We start from the raw sequence: 14,966 nt of genomic DNA on the forward strand, positions 1-14,966 counted from the left end.
TTCTCCCCGGAGCGCTTCTCCTGCGGTCCTCGGCTTCCCTGCCCGGCGTTGGTGCGGACGGTTGGCGGGAGCAGCGGGAACGTGGAACCGCATCCGACCAGAGGACTCAACAGCAGCTCCAGCCAAGGAAACCCTGGGGGATTCTGCACGCGGAAAGAAGCGCTTCTTGCACTCACAACACACACACACACACACACACACACACACACACACACACACACACACACACACCCCACGCGGAGAGAGACGGGGGGAGGGAGTTTTTGAAACTGAGCCGCTTTATCCGGCTGCCCCCACCGACCCTCTGTCCGCTCCAAACAACGGCAGGGGCTGAGAAGGAGGGAGGGGCTGGGCGAGTGAGTGACTGAGTGAGCCCCCCTGACCCTCAGCGCGTTGTTGGGGGTTGCCGAGGCCCGGGGAAGCGGCTGAACGGCCCCGGGGTGAGCTGGACGGGCGGAGGGGCCCAGTGGGAGGATTTGCCTGTGTGCTTCTGCGTACCCAAGTCTATCATTCGGGCGGTTTAAACGGGATGAAATTTTTATGACGCTCGCAACCAGCGTAATGGAGAGGATAATTCGGTAAGTGCTTCCTTTGCTCCCTGCGGAAAACCGCTTTCATGGAGAAGCGAGAAGGGGGAGAAGCCCCGGGCAGCTGGAGCGACTTTCGGACGGAGAGAGGGTGGCTAGAAAGGGGTTCTGGGGTCTTCAGCCTTGGCACAAGGTCAGAGGTTGGAGGGTGACGGTTTCTCCTGGATCCCTCCTGCTAGATGTCCCTGCTGGACGGACGGGGGGGGGGGCTTTTTCTGCCAGCAACGGGGCGGCGGGGGGGGGGGGGAAGCTCTTCTGCCAGGTCACCGAAGGCTGGAATGGAAAGCTGTGAGCATCTGGACCAGCTTCCCAGGGATGCCCCAAGGGGACTTCCTTGGCTGCTGAGGCAAATCATCCCTCCCACCCCAAAAGCTGCCCCCCCCCGTTGTGCGTGCCTCCAGTTGTTGTCTGAATGCTCCTCCTTTCTCCCTCCACAGGTGGAGCCCAGGCCGTTTCTTCGCCCTTTCTTAGAAGCACCTCCAGCCAGGAGGGCCACTCCCACAGGGGGGTCCTTGCAGTTCTCCCCCTTTCAGAACCCCTTGCGGCCTGGAGGGAAACGGACGGCTGGGGAGCCTTCAGGGAAGTTTGGGTGTTCCGGCAAGGAAGCCCCTTGGGTGGCAGGTGGTCAGCAGCAAGAGCAGGTGGCTGCAGTGTCTGAGGAGGTCCTTTGCCTGGCCGCTGAGAGCACCTGCGGCCTCATCAGCTTCCTCTCCGGGCTGGGTCATCAAGCATCTTGACTGGAACCACCTGGAGAAGACATCCCCACACGGACCAATAAAGGGGGGTATTTTTAGCTCAGAGTTGAAATGAGGGTGCTTGGTGCGCTCTGACCTGGCTTGTTTCCTTGCAGACTGATGAGGTTACCTAATTGGGTAATGAAATGTCTGCAAGAAAACCACCATGCTCAAAAAACACTCCCTTCATTCCCGTGTGTGTGTGTGTGTGTGTGTGTGTGTGTGTGTGTGTGTGTAAATCCCTTGATGCAAGAGGTCAGGCAACCCGTGGGGAGCTGAAACGGAGGGAGGGCTGGGGCCTGTGTTGCTCAGGCAGGGCACCTCCCAAAGGCCCCTGGAGGGCAGAGACTGGGGATGGCCTCTCACCTGCCTGGCCTGTGACCAGGGACAGCTACCCACAGAGCCGGTTGGTCTCCCGCCTGCTGTTTTCCATCAGCTGCTGCTGTACAGGCTGCTCCCCCTCCTCCTCTGGGCCAGCCTTTGTTTCTGGCAGTTCCAAAGAGCCTGTCATGGTTCCCGTAGATGAAACTCTTCAGAAGAACTTGGAGGCATTGTTTACCTTAAAGAATCTTTTATTCGAGAAACAAAGTATCGAGAAACAAAGTATCGGCACTACATAGTCAAAACCAAAAACTGAATCCCCCTCCTCTGGATACAAAGTATCAAAGCACAATTCCCTCCTCCAATAAACAGTCATAAATCACATTCCCCAATTAGCTTGAAGTGTGGGCTTTCTCCCCAGCTCTCCAGCCCCTCTGGGCCCAGTGACCTTGGGTTCCCACGGCTGAGCTATTATTGTTATGACTAGCTGGACTGTCATCCGCATTCCCCCTCCCAGCAGCAACTGATTCTAAAAGCAATAGAGGAAAATGGCTGCATTTCCATCTGTTGTCAAAGCAAGAACATCCCATGTTCGCAGTGTTGAGAGAGCCAATTTGTTTGAATCAAACAGGAATAAATTTTCTTTTTTTCCAGCACGTATCCAGCACCTGGAGCAATGTCAGAGCTCAGCTACAAAAAAAACAGAAGGGAGAAGGACTCGGCCTCCATCTGAAATGCCATCATGGTAGCAACTGTAGGGGGGGGGCTCGGAGGGACCAAGGCTGAGGTCTGGGGAGGGGGGTGAAAGAGATGTTGCTGTCAGCAGCTTTCCTGGGCTTTCCCAGCCTAGGAAAAGGGGAGAGCAGGGGAGGGGGCTTCTGGGGAGGCTGGGGCTGCTTTCCCCTCCTTCCCAGCAATTTGTCCCCAATGGGGGAACCAGCAAGGTCTTCGCTTCAACATTTTATTTGTGCACCAATAAAAATAGACAAATTAAGACTGCCCATCACTGTCCATTTTGAATGCAGAGCGGAAGGAGGAAGCTTGAGAGTTCACCGGGTTTATCCTGTGTGGAACAAAACTGTGGCTGAATCTGGATGTTCTGCTTTGGATACCATGGAGCCCCCCCTCCCAGAAAACAGGTCACTGGGAGACAATCCTGCTGAGGACCCTTGCTGCCTGTTCAAGCTCTGCTTGATGTGCCGTGTCCAATTTAAGCAATTTAAACTATTTAAACTATTTATGTCCCGCGGAGCCCTTGGGGGCCTCTGAGCTTGGCTGCTTTCTTGCAGGGGGTTTCCTTAGCCAGCTGGGTGATGCCCCCCCCCCCCGCTTCTCCCTCCTGCTACAGCTCTTCAGATCAGGAGTGGTCTAAGTGCCGCTTACTTGGGATTCTAAAAGTACAGGCAGTCCTCAACTTACAACATTTGGTGGCTATTCAAAGTTACAACAGCACTAAAAAATGTGACTTGTGACCGTTTTTCATCCTTACGACCGTTGCGGCATCCCCGCGGTCTTGTGATCAAAATTCAGACGCTTGGCAACTGACTCATGTTTATGACGGTCGCAGTGTGTCCCGGGGGTCACGTGATCTCCTTTTGCGACCTGACGAGCAAAGTCAGTGGGGAAGCCAGATTCACTTAACAACCGTGTGACTAAGTTAACAATTGAAATGATTCACTTAACAACTGTGGCGAGAAAAGTCATAAAAATGGGGCAAAATTCACAACAAATTTCTCACTTAGCAATGTAAATTTTGGGCTCAATTGTGGTCATAAGCCGAGGACTACCTGTATTGTTTCCTTCTGTCATTTGGGTCCAGGGTCAGCTTTTCTTGCTATCGGTCACCGCAAAGATTCCTGCAGACCCCCTTGGAGAGCCAGGTGGGCTTCTCAGGAGCAGGAAAAGAGCCCCCCCGAGGGACAAAGTCCGGGCTCCGGGCCAAGATGGCCGCCTGCTTCTCCTCTGTCCCCCCCCCCCGAGTGAGGTCAGCTGGGTCAAAGCGAGGGAGCTTGTGTGGTTGGTGAGGCTCAGCTCACCTCACTGTTTTGCTCCATAACACAACTCAGTCCCCCTCCCTGTTGCAGGAAGTGACCCCAGAGCTCTCACTGGGTGCCAGGTCACCCTGTCTCTTGCACGGGGAGGGAGGGGACCCTGTGAAAGAAGAGGGGGCTCCTCTGAATTTGGGCTTCAGCCAGGTTGAGCTCAAAGGAAGGGAACCCCAGGTGGGGGGTCAGGAGGAAGATGGGCCTCTCGTAATCTTGGCCACGCGATGAATGTGGGGAGCCCCACATTTCGGGAGGACCCTAAACTGCCCACCCCTGAATACCAAGCCGAGGTGATATGGGTGCCATCATCGGACTGTCCAGGTGGTGCACACAAGACCCCCTCCACGCCTCCCCCTCGGGGCTGCTGCCCAGTGCTGACCTCCGTGAAGGAGCAGAGAGAAGGGAAAATCCGCGGATGGGACCCACCGTCTCCGATTCTGCTCTGCCCGGCCTTACACAGAGTGGGGTCTCCCAGCCTTTGGTCCGGAGCCCTTTTTGCCATCCCCTTCGGATGCCAGTTTTCCCCAGGTGAGGTGGTCCCAAAGGTGTTTTTTTCTCAAAAAGGTAACCAGACCTTTGGGACAACCATGGCCTGGATAGCTGAGACTCTCCACAGATGACCAGACAAGGTAGGGCAATGCCCGTCTTTTATTCAGGGAAGAAGAGGCTGCGTTTTAGGGCGCTTCCCTTTCAGCCACACTCTGAAGTCAGCAGGCATCCAGGTCCCTATCTGGGGAACAGGAGAGGAGTCATCCTCAGCCTCTTCTGCTCTAACAGGATCCCAGAATCCATGGGGGGGGGCTCCAGAGCCCACCCCCCTCGGTGCCTTCAGGGGCGCTGGAGTGTCTGCATGACCTTCACAGCCACATCTTCCCCCTGCAGTTTCACGACAGCTTCAAGGCACCAGAGCTGAAAAGGAGTCATTAATCCTCTCTGGGAGGAAAGCAGACAGGATTAATCTCCTGCAGGCCTTTGTGACACTCTCACTTGACGGTTCGCAGATAAAATTGCTCAGATTCACACTGAGCTTGGCGCAGCTTGGACAACATCTAATGAGGCGGCTGGCAACGTCTTGCAAAGTGACCCAGCAGCTAAGGCTGATGGCGGCAGGAAGGGAGGGAGGGAGGGGGGGGTTCTCCACAGCGGAGGTCTCCCAACCTCAGTCTGCTAGTCCAGGTCCCACGTGGCTCCTCCCGGCAGTTGAGATGGGAGGCCGTATCTGGGAGGTGGCTGGCAAGAGGCATGGAGGTGGGGGGGGGTGGGCTCTTTGAGTCCTCTGCTTTAGCTGGAGAGCTACCTGGATGGAGTGGGTCCTTGGGCTTCACGGTTTGGTCACCACGATGTAAAGAAGATGTCGAGACTCTGGAAAGAGTGCAGAGAGGAGGAGCAAAGATGATCAGGGGACTGGGGGCTAAAATGATGTCCCCGGGGAGGGGGGCGGGATATGATCGGACACGCTGTATGATTATATTGTTTTATTGTTAGATTATTGTTTTAATTTTGTACGCCGCCCTGAGTCCCTTGGGATTGGGCGGCATATAAATAAAATTAAATAAATAAATAATAAATAAATAAAACATATCAGGAGCGGTTGCTAGAATTGGGAATGTCTAGCCTAATGAAGAGAAGGAGGAGGGGGACATGATAGCAGTGCTCCAATATCTCAGGGGTTTCCCAAAGGAGAGGGAAAGTCAACCTCTTCTCCAAAGCACCAGAAGGCAGGACAAAGAGCGAAGGATGGAAACTGATCAAGGAGAGAAACAACCTGGAACTAAGGAGGAATTTCCTGACTGGGAGAACAATTAATTAGTGGAACGACTCACCTCCAGATGTTGTGGGTAGAGCAAAGATGTAGCTTGAACCCGTTTCTGCTTCAGTTCCAGCGTCGACTCTGGACTCCCCTGAAGCACCTCCATGATTTGGCCGTCCTACCAGGAGAATAGATGGAGACTGTGGCCAGGAGGGCCTCTGCCCACGTCCGGGAACTAGTTGGGGCTCTTTTGGGATGGGGAGACCCTGGCCATGGTGGGTGCTGCCCACATCACTCTTGGCTGGAGTACCGCAGTCTGATCGCCTCAAGGCCACCGGGGATGGCATCTGGCCCAGGTCAACAATCCAGCCCCCGTTTTGCCTTCCACTCAATTTCTGTGCGTCCCCTGCAGAGCTTGCGGGGGTTGCCCCCTTTTCCCCTTAGGGAGCCTCCCCCCAGGAGAGCTTGCCGCTCTGAGGGGAGGCAGGAACCTGGGGGAGCCCCTTCTTGATGGCTGCCCCCCCACTGTGGACCAGGCGCTGCTGGGGGTCAGAGCTCTCCCAACGATGTTCCTGAGGGTCAAGGGAGAAGCTGTGTCCCACTGGCCGTTTGGCCAGTTCACCCTTGTGGGGTTTTAGGATGACTTGTTTTTACATTTGGGCATTAAACCTCTGGTGATTTTGAACTGGTAAAGTGGGTGTTCCCTGGCATAGCTTGAATCCTCCCCATGGTACCTTCTGTTGTAAACCACCTGGAGTCGGATGAGAGCGAGATGCAATACTGTTTGCAACAAATCGGCCAATAAATAAATAGTGGTAGGACTCGCACCAGGGTCAGGGTAGGTCAGGGCACCTGGCATCACCAGGGAAGAAAACCCCAGGAGGGAGCAAAGGTCCTACTTGCCCCCCACCCCAAACATCCAAGCACCGACTGGAGAAGGGCCTTTGCAGCTGCCCAGGGCAGGAGGATCCCCCAGGAGGGTGGGGGGGAAGGGGGGCATTTTAATTAAAGATTTCTCCTCCTTCCACTCTGGCCTCCCTTGTGGGGGGTGGGCCAAAGCAGGGCGGCAGATGCTGTGGGCCCCGTGAAGCTCCCCCTCTGAAGAAGGCCAGAAAACCCCTGAGCTTGGCCCACTGGCCGTTTGCCTCCCTGGTGCCTGATGGCCTTCTGGGGTGCACGGCCGGGGCACTGGTGCTCTGGAGCTGAGCAGGCGGAGAGACAGGCTGTGCAGCGACAGCTTCTCCCTGGCCCATCCGAGGCGTTCTTGCCCAGAGAGGAAACGTGAGCAACGGAGCCTGAAATTTCCTGGCCGAGCCATTTATCAAGCATTACCTTCCGCCACCACAGCCGCTCTCCTGAAGGGTGAGAAACCCTTTCGCTCCCCTTCGGCCGCTGGTCTCCAAAATGCCAGCTCCGATTATTCTCAGCCGCCCGAAAGCAGCCAGGCCTGGAGCTGCTGGCAATAGGGAGAGGACTCACCTGTCCAGGAGAAGCCAGGAGGTCTCTGGGAATGGGGGGGGGCAGGAGGGTCACCCTCCCTTCTCAGCAGCCCTTCGGCAGCCCAGAGGCACTTTCTCACACAACAGGCAGCGAGGGACACGCTCCCACTCTCTGCTCCGGCTGCTTTTTCAGGAATGCAGGGACTGGAAAGCTCAGCTAAAGGAGGGGGGGGGGGTAATCTGGAAACTCAGCTCCTCTTTCTGATTTAAAACCCTCCCACCTATTGACCCCTCGCCCTCTGGCCCCTCGCAAATCCTTCTTATGCAGCAATATCTCTGAGTATCCCAGGACTCCGTAGGAGGGCAGAATTTCTTTAAATCCATTTCGGCTGGTGCTTAATAATTCCTCCTTTGATCACTTTTATAATGAAACTTTGGGGTGGTTTGCGCCAAAGCTTCCGGGGTCCTTTTTTGGCCCTTCTGACTGCCCCCCAGAGTCTCCCTCCGGTTCTTCCCAGGGAGGCAGGGGGGGGTTCAGGCAAGGGGGGGGATGGCCCATTGGCAGTGATACTCCCATGCAGTTGGGAAAGAGGGCCTAGTTAGGGAGCCTGAAGCTTACGAAATGCAACAATAAACACTGAAGTAACTTTAGACACATCTCTGTAATGAGCAAACTACCCCAATTGTTGCATTATTTGTTTATTTATTCTGCCTTTATTTATTGAGCTCCAGGCTGCTCCAGCTGCAAACGGCTCCGAGTGGCCTATATCCCATCTCTGCCTTGGGCTTAAAGGAGCGCAGCCATCTGAAGCCTGCAAGGCGTTTTCTGGTACAAAAAACATTATTTTATGATGGGAAGAAGAAGGTCCTGATTAGGGTGGTACCCTTCATTATGAAACCAACATTGTATGAACGTTCTAGTAGAAATTGAAACTGCCCAGTGGGACTCAAGAGCCAACGTCAGACCCCCCTCCCACCGTCGGTGAGGGCTGCACCCTCCTAGCAGCCTCGGCTTCACCTGGGCAGTTGTCCGTCGTCCCACCTGCGGCAAGGAGGGTCTTCTCTTAAGCCTCTTGCCTTTGGGGAGCCGGGCGGTGGGCCGAGGGGCAGCTCATGCTCACGAGAAGCGTCCTCCATCCCGCACCGGCACTGTCGTCATTCTCCGAGACCTCGAGGTGGGCGACCTCCCTCAAAGCCCCCCGGCCCTTCTCGTCCGATGACGTGATCCCTCGCAAATACTTTTTGGGGTAAGGGCTTCCTGGCTCCTTATTGGAGGAACAGCAAGCCCAGACCGCAAAAAGATCCGAGAGAGAAAATCTCCCGATCCATCAGGTGAAGTAGGAGGGAGGGGAGCATGGGCCCGGGAGCCTCGTCCTCCTCCTCGCTCCAGGCTCTCCAGAGGCTTCACTGCTGCTTCCTCGGCTGCTTCTCTGGGGAAGGTCCGGCCCTTCCTGGAGGGGCTCAGGAGCAGCCTGCCCGTCACCTGACCCACCTGGGTAGCTTCAGGCCTGCTTGCTGCCCTTCCTTCCTCATCAGCTCTGCCTCCACAAGAGAAATGTCACCTCTTTCACCTTGGAAATGCAAGCCTTCTTCACACCTGGGTGGGCAGCCATGTTCCCTTCACATCTCTATCCCGAAACCCCCCCCCCCCCGCCAAGGCTGAGAGCAGAAGAAGGGAGGCCGAACTGCCCTGCTGGACACGCCTCCTGGGGAACATCACGGGCGCCCGCAGGCCAGCATGGCCTCCCCCTGGTGCTGATCAGAGAGGCTTCCTCTGGCCAGCCGGCTCCCCAGGACCTCCAGCCCAGCCTGCCCTCCTGCTCCAGACCCAGCAGGGGGCTAATGGGCCTCCATCCCAAGCTTGTAAAAGCCCTTTACCAGTTGAGGTGCTTCCTCAAGGGCCGAGGTCCCCACTGGCCGCTCCTTCCTGTCCCGGAATCTTCGGTTTTTTCCTCCTGCAAGTCGGCGGCCAGCCCCAGGGTTCAAGGGTTGTGGCTGAAAGGACGAAGACCCCCCAGGCTCGGTCTTTGAGAGTGGGGATGTCCTTGGGCCTTGGCGCCCTGAGACCCACAGCCGCTCCCTTGGCATGACCTGCAAGAAAGAGGCAGTGGTTACGGCGGGGGTCACTGGCAGTGAGCTCTTAGGACCTCCCGTGGTTGCTAGCAGGGCCCCCCCTGGGAGATGCTCTTAGACAGCCTGCCTGGGGTGGTGGAGTTGCAAAACATCTTTGAGTCACATGCAAGCAAGGCTTCTGGCTGAGCGAGAGGCAGGTGGGGAAGGAGTGGCAGCCGGCTGTCCAGACTCATGATCAGAGAAAGAGGCTCTGCTCAGAAATCCAGACGCTCCACCCAGGGCCTTGACAGCCTCCCTTCGTCCTGGTTTCTAGCCCCAGCCTCCCCGGGGACCGAGCTGGGCCGTCCCGCCCTGGGCGGACGTTCTTCTCACTTTGCTTCGGAAGACAGATTGTGCTCGGCCCTTCCCTCCAGCACTTTGGCAGAAATGCAGCTAATTCTGCTTTTTGACATTTATTCCTCTTTTGAGGCCAAACTGTGGGAGGGAGACATTGCCACGTTCAAAGTCCTAATAATCACAGATTAATCGGTTGATTTAGCACCAAATTGTGGCTCCCCCGGACCCAACGGGAGTGCGCTTACTTCTCACCGGCTTTCCCTGCTTCACGCTGCGAAGCTCCCGAGAACTGAAGGGAGCCAGCTGTCCGAAGCCTCCCGACGTTCCGTCACCACCGCAGACGGATGCTCCAGTGGTCTCCCTCGCCAGCCGGGGCCCCTGCAGGAGGAACAGGAGGCAGCTCCAGCTACCACTTGTCGGAAGCTGTCAGCGCCCGAGCGAGTCCCATCCCCAGCCCAGCCTTCCCACACTGTGACAGCTGTGTGATCCTGGCACAGTTGAGCAGCAGCCAGCGTGCTGCCCTCCCGCAGGCCTCAAATGCGCAGTCGTTGTGGTGGCAGCCGGCCGGCTGACCCCTTGCCTCGCCCGGCTTCCCTCAGCTCAGCCCGGGAAGGAGGCCTGACCCAGACGCAGACGCAGACGCAGACGCAGACGCAGACCCAGTTGGAGCAGCTTCCTATGGGCACAAAAGGCTGCCCTCGCCTCCCAGTTCCGGGGAATCCAGATCTGCCTCAGCCTGGAGACGGTGCAGCTCTCCCGAAAGAAAGCAGTCAGAACGGATCTGGAAGGGAGCTGGGAGGTCTTCTAGTCCAGAGGCCCCCAACTGTTTGGGCACCAGGGATCACCGGTTCCATGGAGAGAGGTTCTTCTGCGGACCGGAGGGTGCGTGGTTTTGTGTGCTGCCTGCATCCCATGGATGGGGTTTTGCTTGTTTGTGCAGCCCAGTTGCTGGCATGCTGCGGCCCGGTACTAATCCAGGGCCCGGGGGTGGGGGACCCCTGTTCTAGTCTAACCCCCCTGCTCGAGCAGGAGGCCCTGTACCATCCTAGACAAACGTCTCTCTGGTCTTTTCTTAAAAACCTCCAGTGCTCTGGGTGCGTTTTGGCCTGCAGGGAAGCAGACGGAGAGGCTGGGGAACAAGGGCCATGGTTTCCAGGAGGAGGGGCTGGCTCTGACCCACAGCTGGGCAATCACTGGCTGGGCCAGTTCATAGCCCTCCTTTCTCAGGGTCTACATTCAAAGGGGCACCCGTGGGCCCTCCTTGCGGGGGGGGGGCAGGGCATCAATGCTCTTTGCCTCGGAAGAGGGCCTCAAAGAGTTGTCTTCCCCCCAGGCCCTCTTGTGATGCTATCTCTGCCCTCCCCCCGCAAAGTTACAATTTCTTTGTTCTTTCACTGTATTGTGAGTGTTTCACCTATATGCCAGCCAGAATTATTATGGGTCGCTTTATAAATTTGACTTACAAATACTTTAATAAGTTGCATACCACAATGGAGTGACAGGAAGTCCTCAACTTACAACCACAGTTGAGCACAAAATGTATGTTGTTAAGTGAAACATTTGTTCAGTGAGTTTTGCTCCATTTTATGATCTGTCTCACCAGTTGTTAAGTGAATCACTGCAGTTGATAAGTTAGTAGCCTACTTGTTAAGTGAACCCGGCTTCCCCCCTGGGCTTTGCTCCTGAGAAAGTCGCAAAAGGGGATCCCATGACTCCCCCCGGGACACAGCAATGGTCGTAAGTATGAATCAGCTGCCAAGCATTTGAATTCTGATCACACGATCACAGGGATGCTGCAAAGGTCGTAACTGTGAAACGTGGCCATAAGTCACATTTTTCAGTGCCGTTCTGACTTTGAACGGTCACTAAACAAGCAGTTGTAGGTCAAGGACTGCCAGTTTGATGGCCCGACTAGGACAGAACCGGGCCCTAGGAAGACGGGAAGCACCGAGCAGGGAAAAGTCCCCACAAATGAAGAAGCGAGGAAATAAAACGGAGCCTGCATCTACTTAGATACGGGTGTGTCCCATTCCCCAAATCAGGAGGCATTTCATTTTGAGTTCCACTGAACTAATAATTAGGGTTTTCAGCAAGTATCTGAAGAGGACTTAATATGCAACACAGTTAGCCAATTTTGCAACTGCCCGTTTGAATTAAAAATTCAGTGCTGATTGGTGAATTTCATAAATGAAATCCAGCAGGAGGATTCAGTTCTCGTTTTGCTCAGAGATTTCTAATCAGTTTGTGCACTAATTAACTTATGAATTGATTGCTCGGTGCCTTGGCTGTTTGATTTTTTCCTCCACTGAGGGGGGGCAATTTCCCCCCTCTTTTTTCTGCTTTGCTGATGATCCTCCAGCGTAACGCACAGGAGTAATTAATGATATTGCTACGAAATAATCGGGGTCCCCCCCCCCGTCTTCATTGAGCAAGCAGGAGGGCTGTTGCTGACTCCCCTTTTGTGACCTGAGGAAGAACAGAACAGCCGGCGGGAGGCTGCCCGTCCCTCAGCCCAGATCCAGACAGGATCTTGACTTCCGCTTTCTCCTTCGATGTCTCTGGAGAGTCCCCACGATGATGATCCAGGGTCACGATATGTCCCTAAGGCGCTTTTCCCAAAAGGCAGCTGGAATTTCTTGGTTTTTTTCCTTTGACAACTTTTCGCTTCCCATCCAAGAAGCTTCTTCAGTTCTGACTGAATTCCTTTTGTGAATTTCTCACAAACTCGAAAACATCTGAGGGAACATCTAGGTTTGTGCAGAAAGCCTTCTTTGTGAACACATCCCGATACTGTTTGCTACATGACTCAGGATGAGTTCCACGGAGGAAAGGTCATGCTGGGATGAGATCCTCATTTGCAAATGAGAGCGATGTCCTAAGTCACGCCAGAATGAGCAGGGCAGAGCCGGAGGCCGCTCCGTGCCGGACCTGCATTAAAGGTGGGCATCACCCGGCTGGAAGACAGGAGAGCGAAGCATGCTTTCCGACATTACGAACTGTTGTGATCAGATCCTGAGATCAGAAGGAAACCATTGGGCCCAACCTCTTCTTAAACTCCAGTAACCTCCAGATTTGGAGCCACTGAGAACGGCAGGTTGGAGCGCCCCGGAGACTCTTCAGCCAAGTCAGTTAAAGAGAAGGAATAAAAAGGTCAGGAAATTCAGTTCTTCGTTCTGCTTCAGTTCTGCCTCCAGTTTTCTCTCCAGCCAGGTGTCCTGGCTTCTGACGCCTCCCCTCAGCCTTCATCCACTTACTTACACTTGTCGCTAGGATAAACTGCTCCTGTTTAATCATCATTGGGTAGAAACAGCAATGCAAGAAACTCAGGATTATCTTTCTGATTTTTCCTTATGTGTGTACCCTGTTCCCAAGCACTAAGTAAACCATGGTTTCTATTAGAAATAGTGGCTTACAGTATCAGTGATAGTAACAGTGGTGAGAAAAGACTGAAAGCTGGAGGACGGGAAGGAAGCCACAGAAGAAGGAAAAAAACCACGTATCCCCATCAACTCTGGACATGCTCTTTCCCGCCCAGACTGAACATCATAAACTAGGGTGCTTCTCCTTCCTGGAATGTGCCAGAATGAATGCCAACAGAGCTGTCTGGCTGCCCTACTCCGGGGGTGGCTGACCAGCCTAGGGAGAAGGGAGCAGCATCTTCTCTTGCTCTCGACACAATACTGTTGTTGATGCCACCAAGGATTGCCACATCCCATCACTAGTGTATTTCCAGTTGGGACCCATGGAGGGCCCCGTAGCCCTTAGGTCCTGCTGCCTGAGATGGACGCCTCCCTGTGTGCCATGCCTGCCTGGCACACAGTTCCATTACTGTCATTCACACTTCTCAACTCTTCAGACACTGAAAGATGGCGGTTGTTTGGGGACTGTTGCAGGAATTGGGTATGGCCAGTCAAGAGAAGAGGACCATGGGTGACAGGACAGCAGTCTTCCAGCATTTGAGGGGCTGCCACCAAGAAGAGGGAGGATCACCTGAAGGCAGGACAAGAAGCAACAGATGGAAACTCATCCAAGAGAAAAACAACCTGGAACTAAGGAGGAATTTCCTGACAGCAGGACAATTAACCAGTGGAATGAAGTCGAGGGTGCTCCATCACTGGAGTCTTTTAAGAAGAGACTGGACAACCATCTATCTGGAATGCTAGGATTAGGGTAAGGTCACCATGAACTCATAGAACAAAATGGACACTGCCAACAAATTTGGAGTGCCTTGGTATGGTTAGGAGGGCCCTGACTTTTCTTGGCTGACCTATCTATGTTTCCTGGTAAAATACATGGGAAAATCCCATTGGAGGAAAATTCCACTTAGGGTTAGGGTTAGGTCACCATGAACTCATAGAGCAAAATGGACACCGCCAACAAATTCAGAATGCCTTGATAAGGTTAGGAGGGCACTGACTTTTCTAGGCCGCCCTATCTAAGTTTATTGATAAAATACATGGGAAAATCCCATTGGAGGAAAATTCCACTTAGGGTTAGGATTAGGTCACCATGAACTCATAGAGCAAAATGGACACCGCCAACAAATTCAGCGTGCCTTGATAAGGTTAGGAGATCATTGACTTTTCTAGGCTGCCCTTTCTATGTTTCCTGATAAAATACATGGGAAAACCCCATTGGAGGAAAATTCCACTTAGGGTTAGGGTTAGGTCACCATGAACTCATAGAGCAAAATGGACATTGCACAAAAATTCAGAGTGCCTTGATATGATTAGGAGGGCACTGACCTTTATATGCTGCCCTATCTATGTTTCCTGATAAAATACATGGGAAAATCCCATTGGAGGAAAATTCCACTTAGGGTTAGGGTTAGGTCACCATGAACCCATAGAGCAAAATGGACACCGGCAACACATTTGGAGTGCTTGGGTATGGTTAGGAGGGCCCTGACTTTTCTTGGCTGACTTATCTATGTTTCCTGGTAAAATACATGGGAAAATCCCATTGGAGAAAAATTCCACTTAGGGTTAGGGTTAGGTCACCATGAACTCATAGAGCAAAATGGACACTGCAGACAAATTCAGAATGCCTTGATAAGGTTAGGAGGGCATTGACTTTTATAGGCCGCTCTATCTAAGTTTCCTGATAAAATACATGGGAAAATCCCTTTGGAGGAAAATTCCACTTAGGATTAGGGTTAGGTCCCCATGAACTCACAGAGCAAAATGGACACCAGCAACACATTCGGAGTACTTGGGTATGATTAGGAGGGCACTGACTTTAATAGGCTGCCCTATCTATATTTCCTGGTAAAATACATGGGAAAATCCCATTGGAGGAAAATTCCACTTAGGGTTAGGGTTAGGTCACCATGAACTCATAGAGAAAAATGAACACCGCCAACAAATTCGGAGTGCTTGGGTATGGTTAGGAGGGCACTGACTTTTCTAGGCTGCTCTATCTATTTTTCCTGGTAAAATACATGGGAAAACCCCATTGGAGGAAAATTCCACTTAGGGTTAGGGTTAGGTCACCATCAACTCATAGAGCAAAATGGACACCGCCAACAAATTCAGCGTGCCTTGATAAGGTTAGGAGGCCATTGACTTTTATAGGCTGCTCTATCTATGTTTCCTGATAAAATACATGGGAAAATCCCATTGGAGGAAAATTCCACTTAGGGTTAAGGTTAGGACACCATGAACTGATGGAGCAAAATGGAC

The 14,966-nt window shown here is 53.5% G+C and overlaps 1 protein-coding gene across 1 annotated transcript in view; it reads right to left on the bottom strand.

The window, feature by feature from the left end:
- Window positions 1-4,905: 4,905 nt before the first annotated feature.
- The window catches only part of LOC120299952, a 36,782-nt gene continuing 26,721 nt past the window's right edge, over window positions 4,906-14,966 (bottom strand). The window contains exons 3-6 of the mRNA XM_039325328.1: window positions 9,538-9,663; window positions 8,755-8,967; window positions 5,511-5,615; window positions 4,906-5,049 (exon numbers count right to left, since the gene is read on the bottom strand). Coding sequence (XP_039181262.1) covers window positions 5,020-5,049; window positions 5,511-5,615; window positions 8,755-8,967; window positions 9,538-9,663 — 474 coding nt within the window. The 3' untranslated portion in view covers window positions 4,906-5,019. The remainder of the gene's footprint in view (window positions 5,050-5,510; window positions 5,616-8,754; window positions 8,968-9,537; window positions 9,664-14,966) is intronic.

The sequence above is a fragment of the Crotalus tigris genome, unplaced genomic scaffold (genome assembly GCF_016545835.1).
Source record: "Crotalus tigris isolate CLP2741 ecotype Arizona unplaced genomic scaffold, ASM1654583v1 scf7180000024328.341495, whole genome shotgun sequence".
Taxonomy (NCBI): Eukaryota; Metazoa; Chordata; class Lepidosauria; order Squamata; family Viperidae; genus Crotalus; species Crotalus tigris.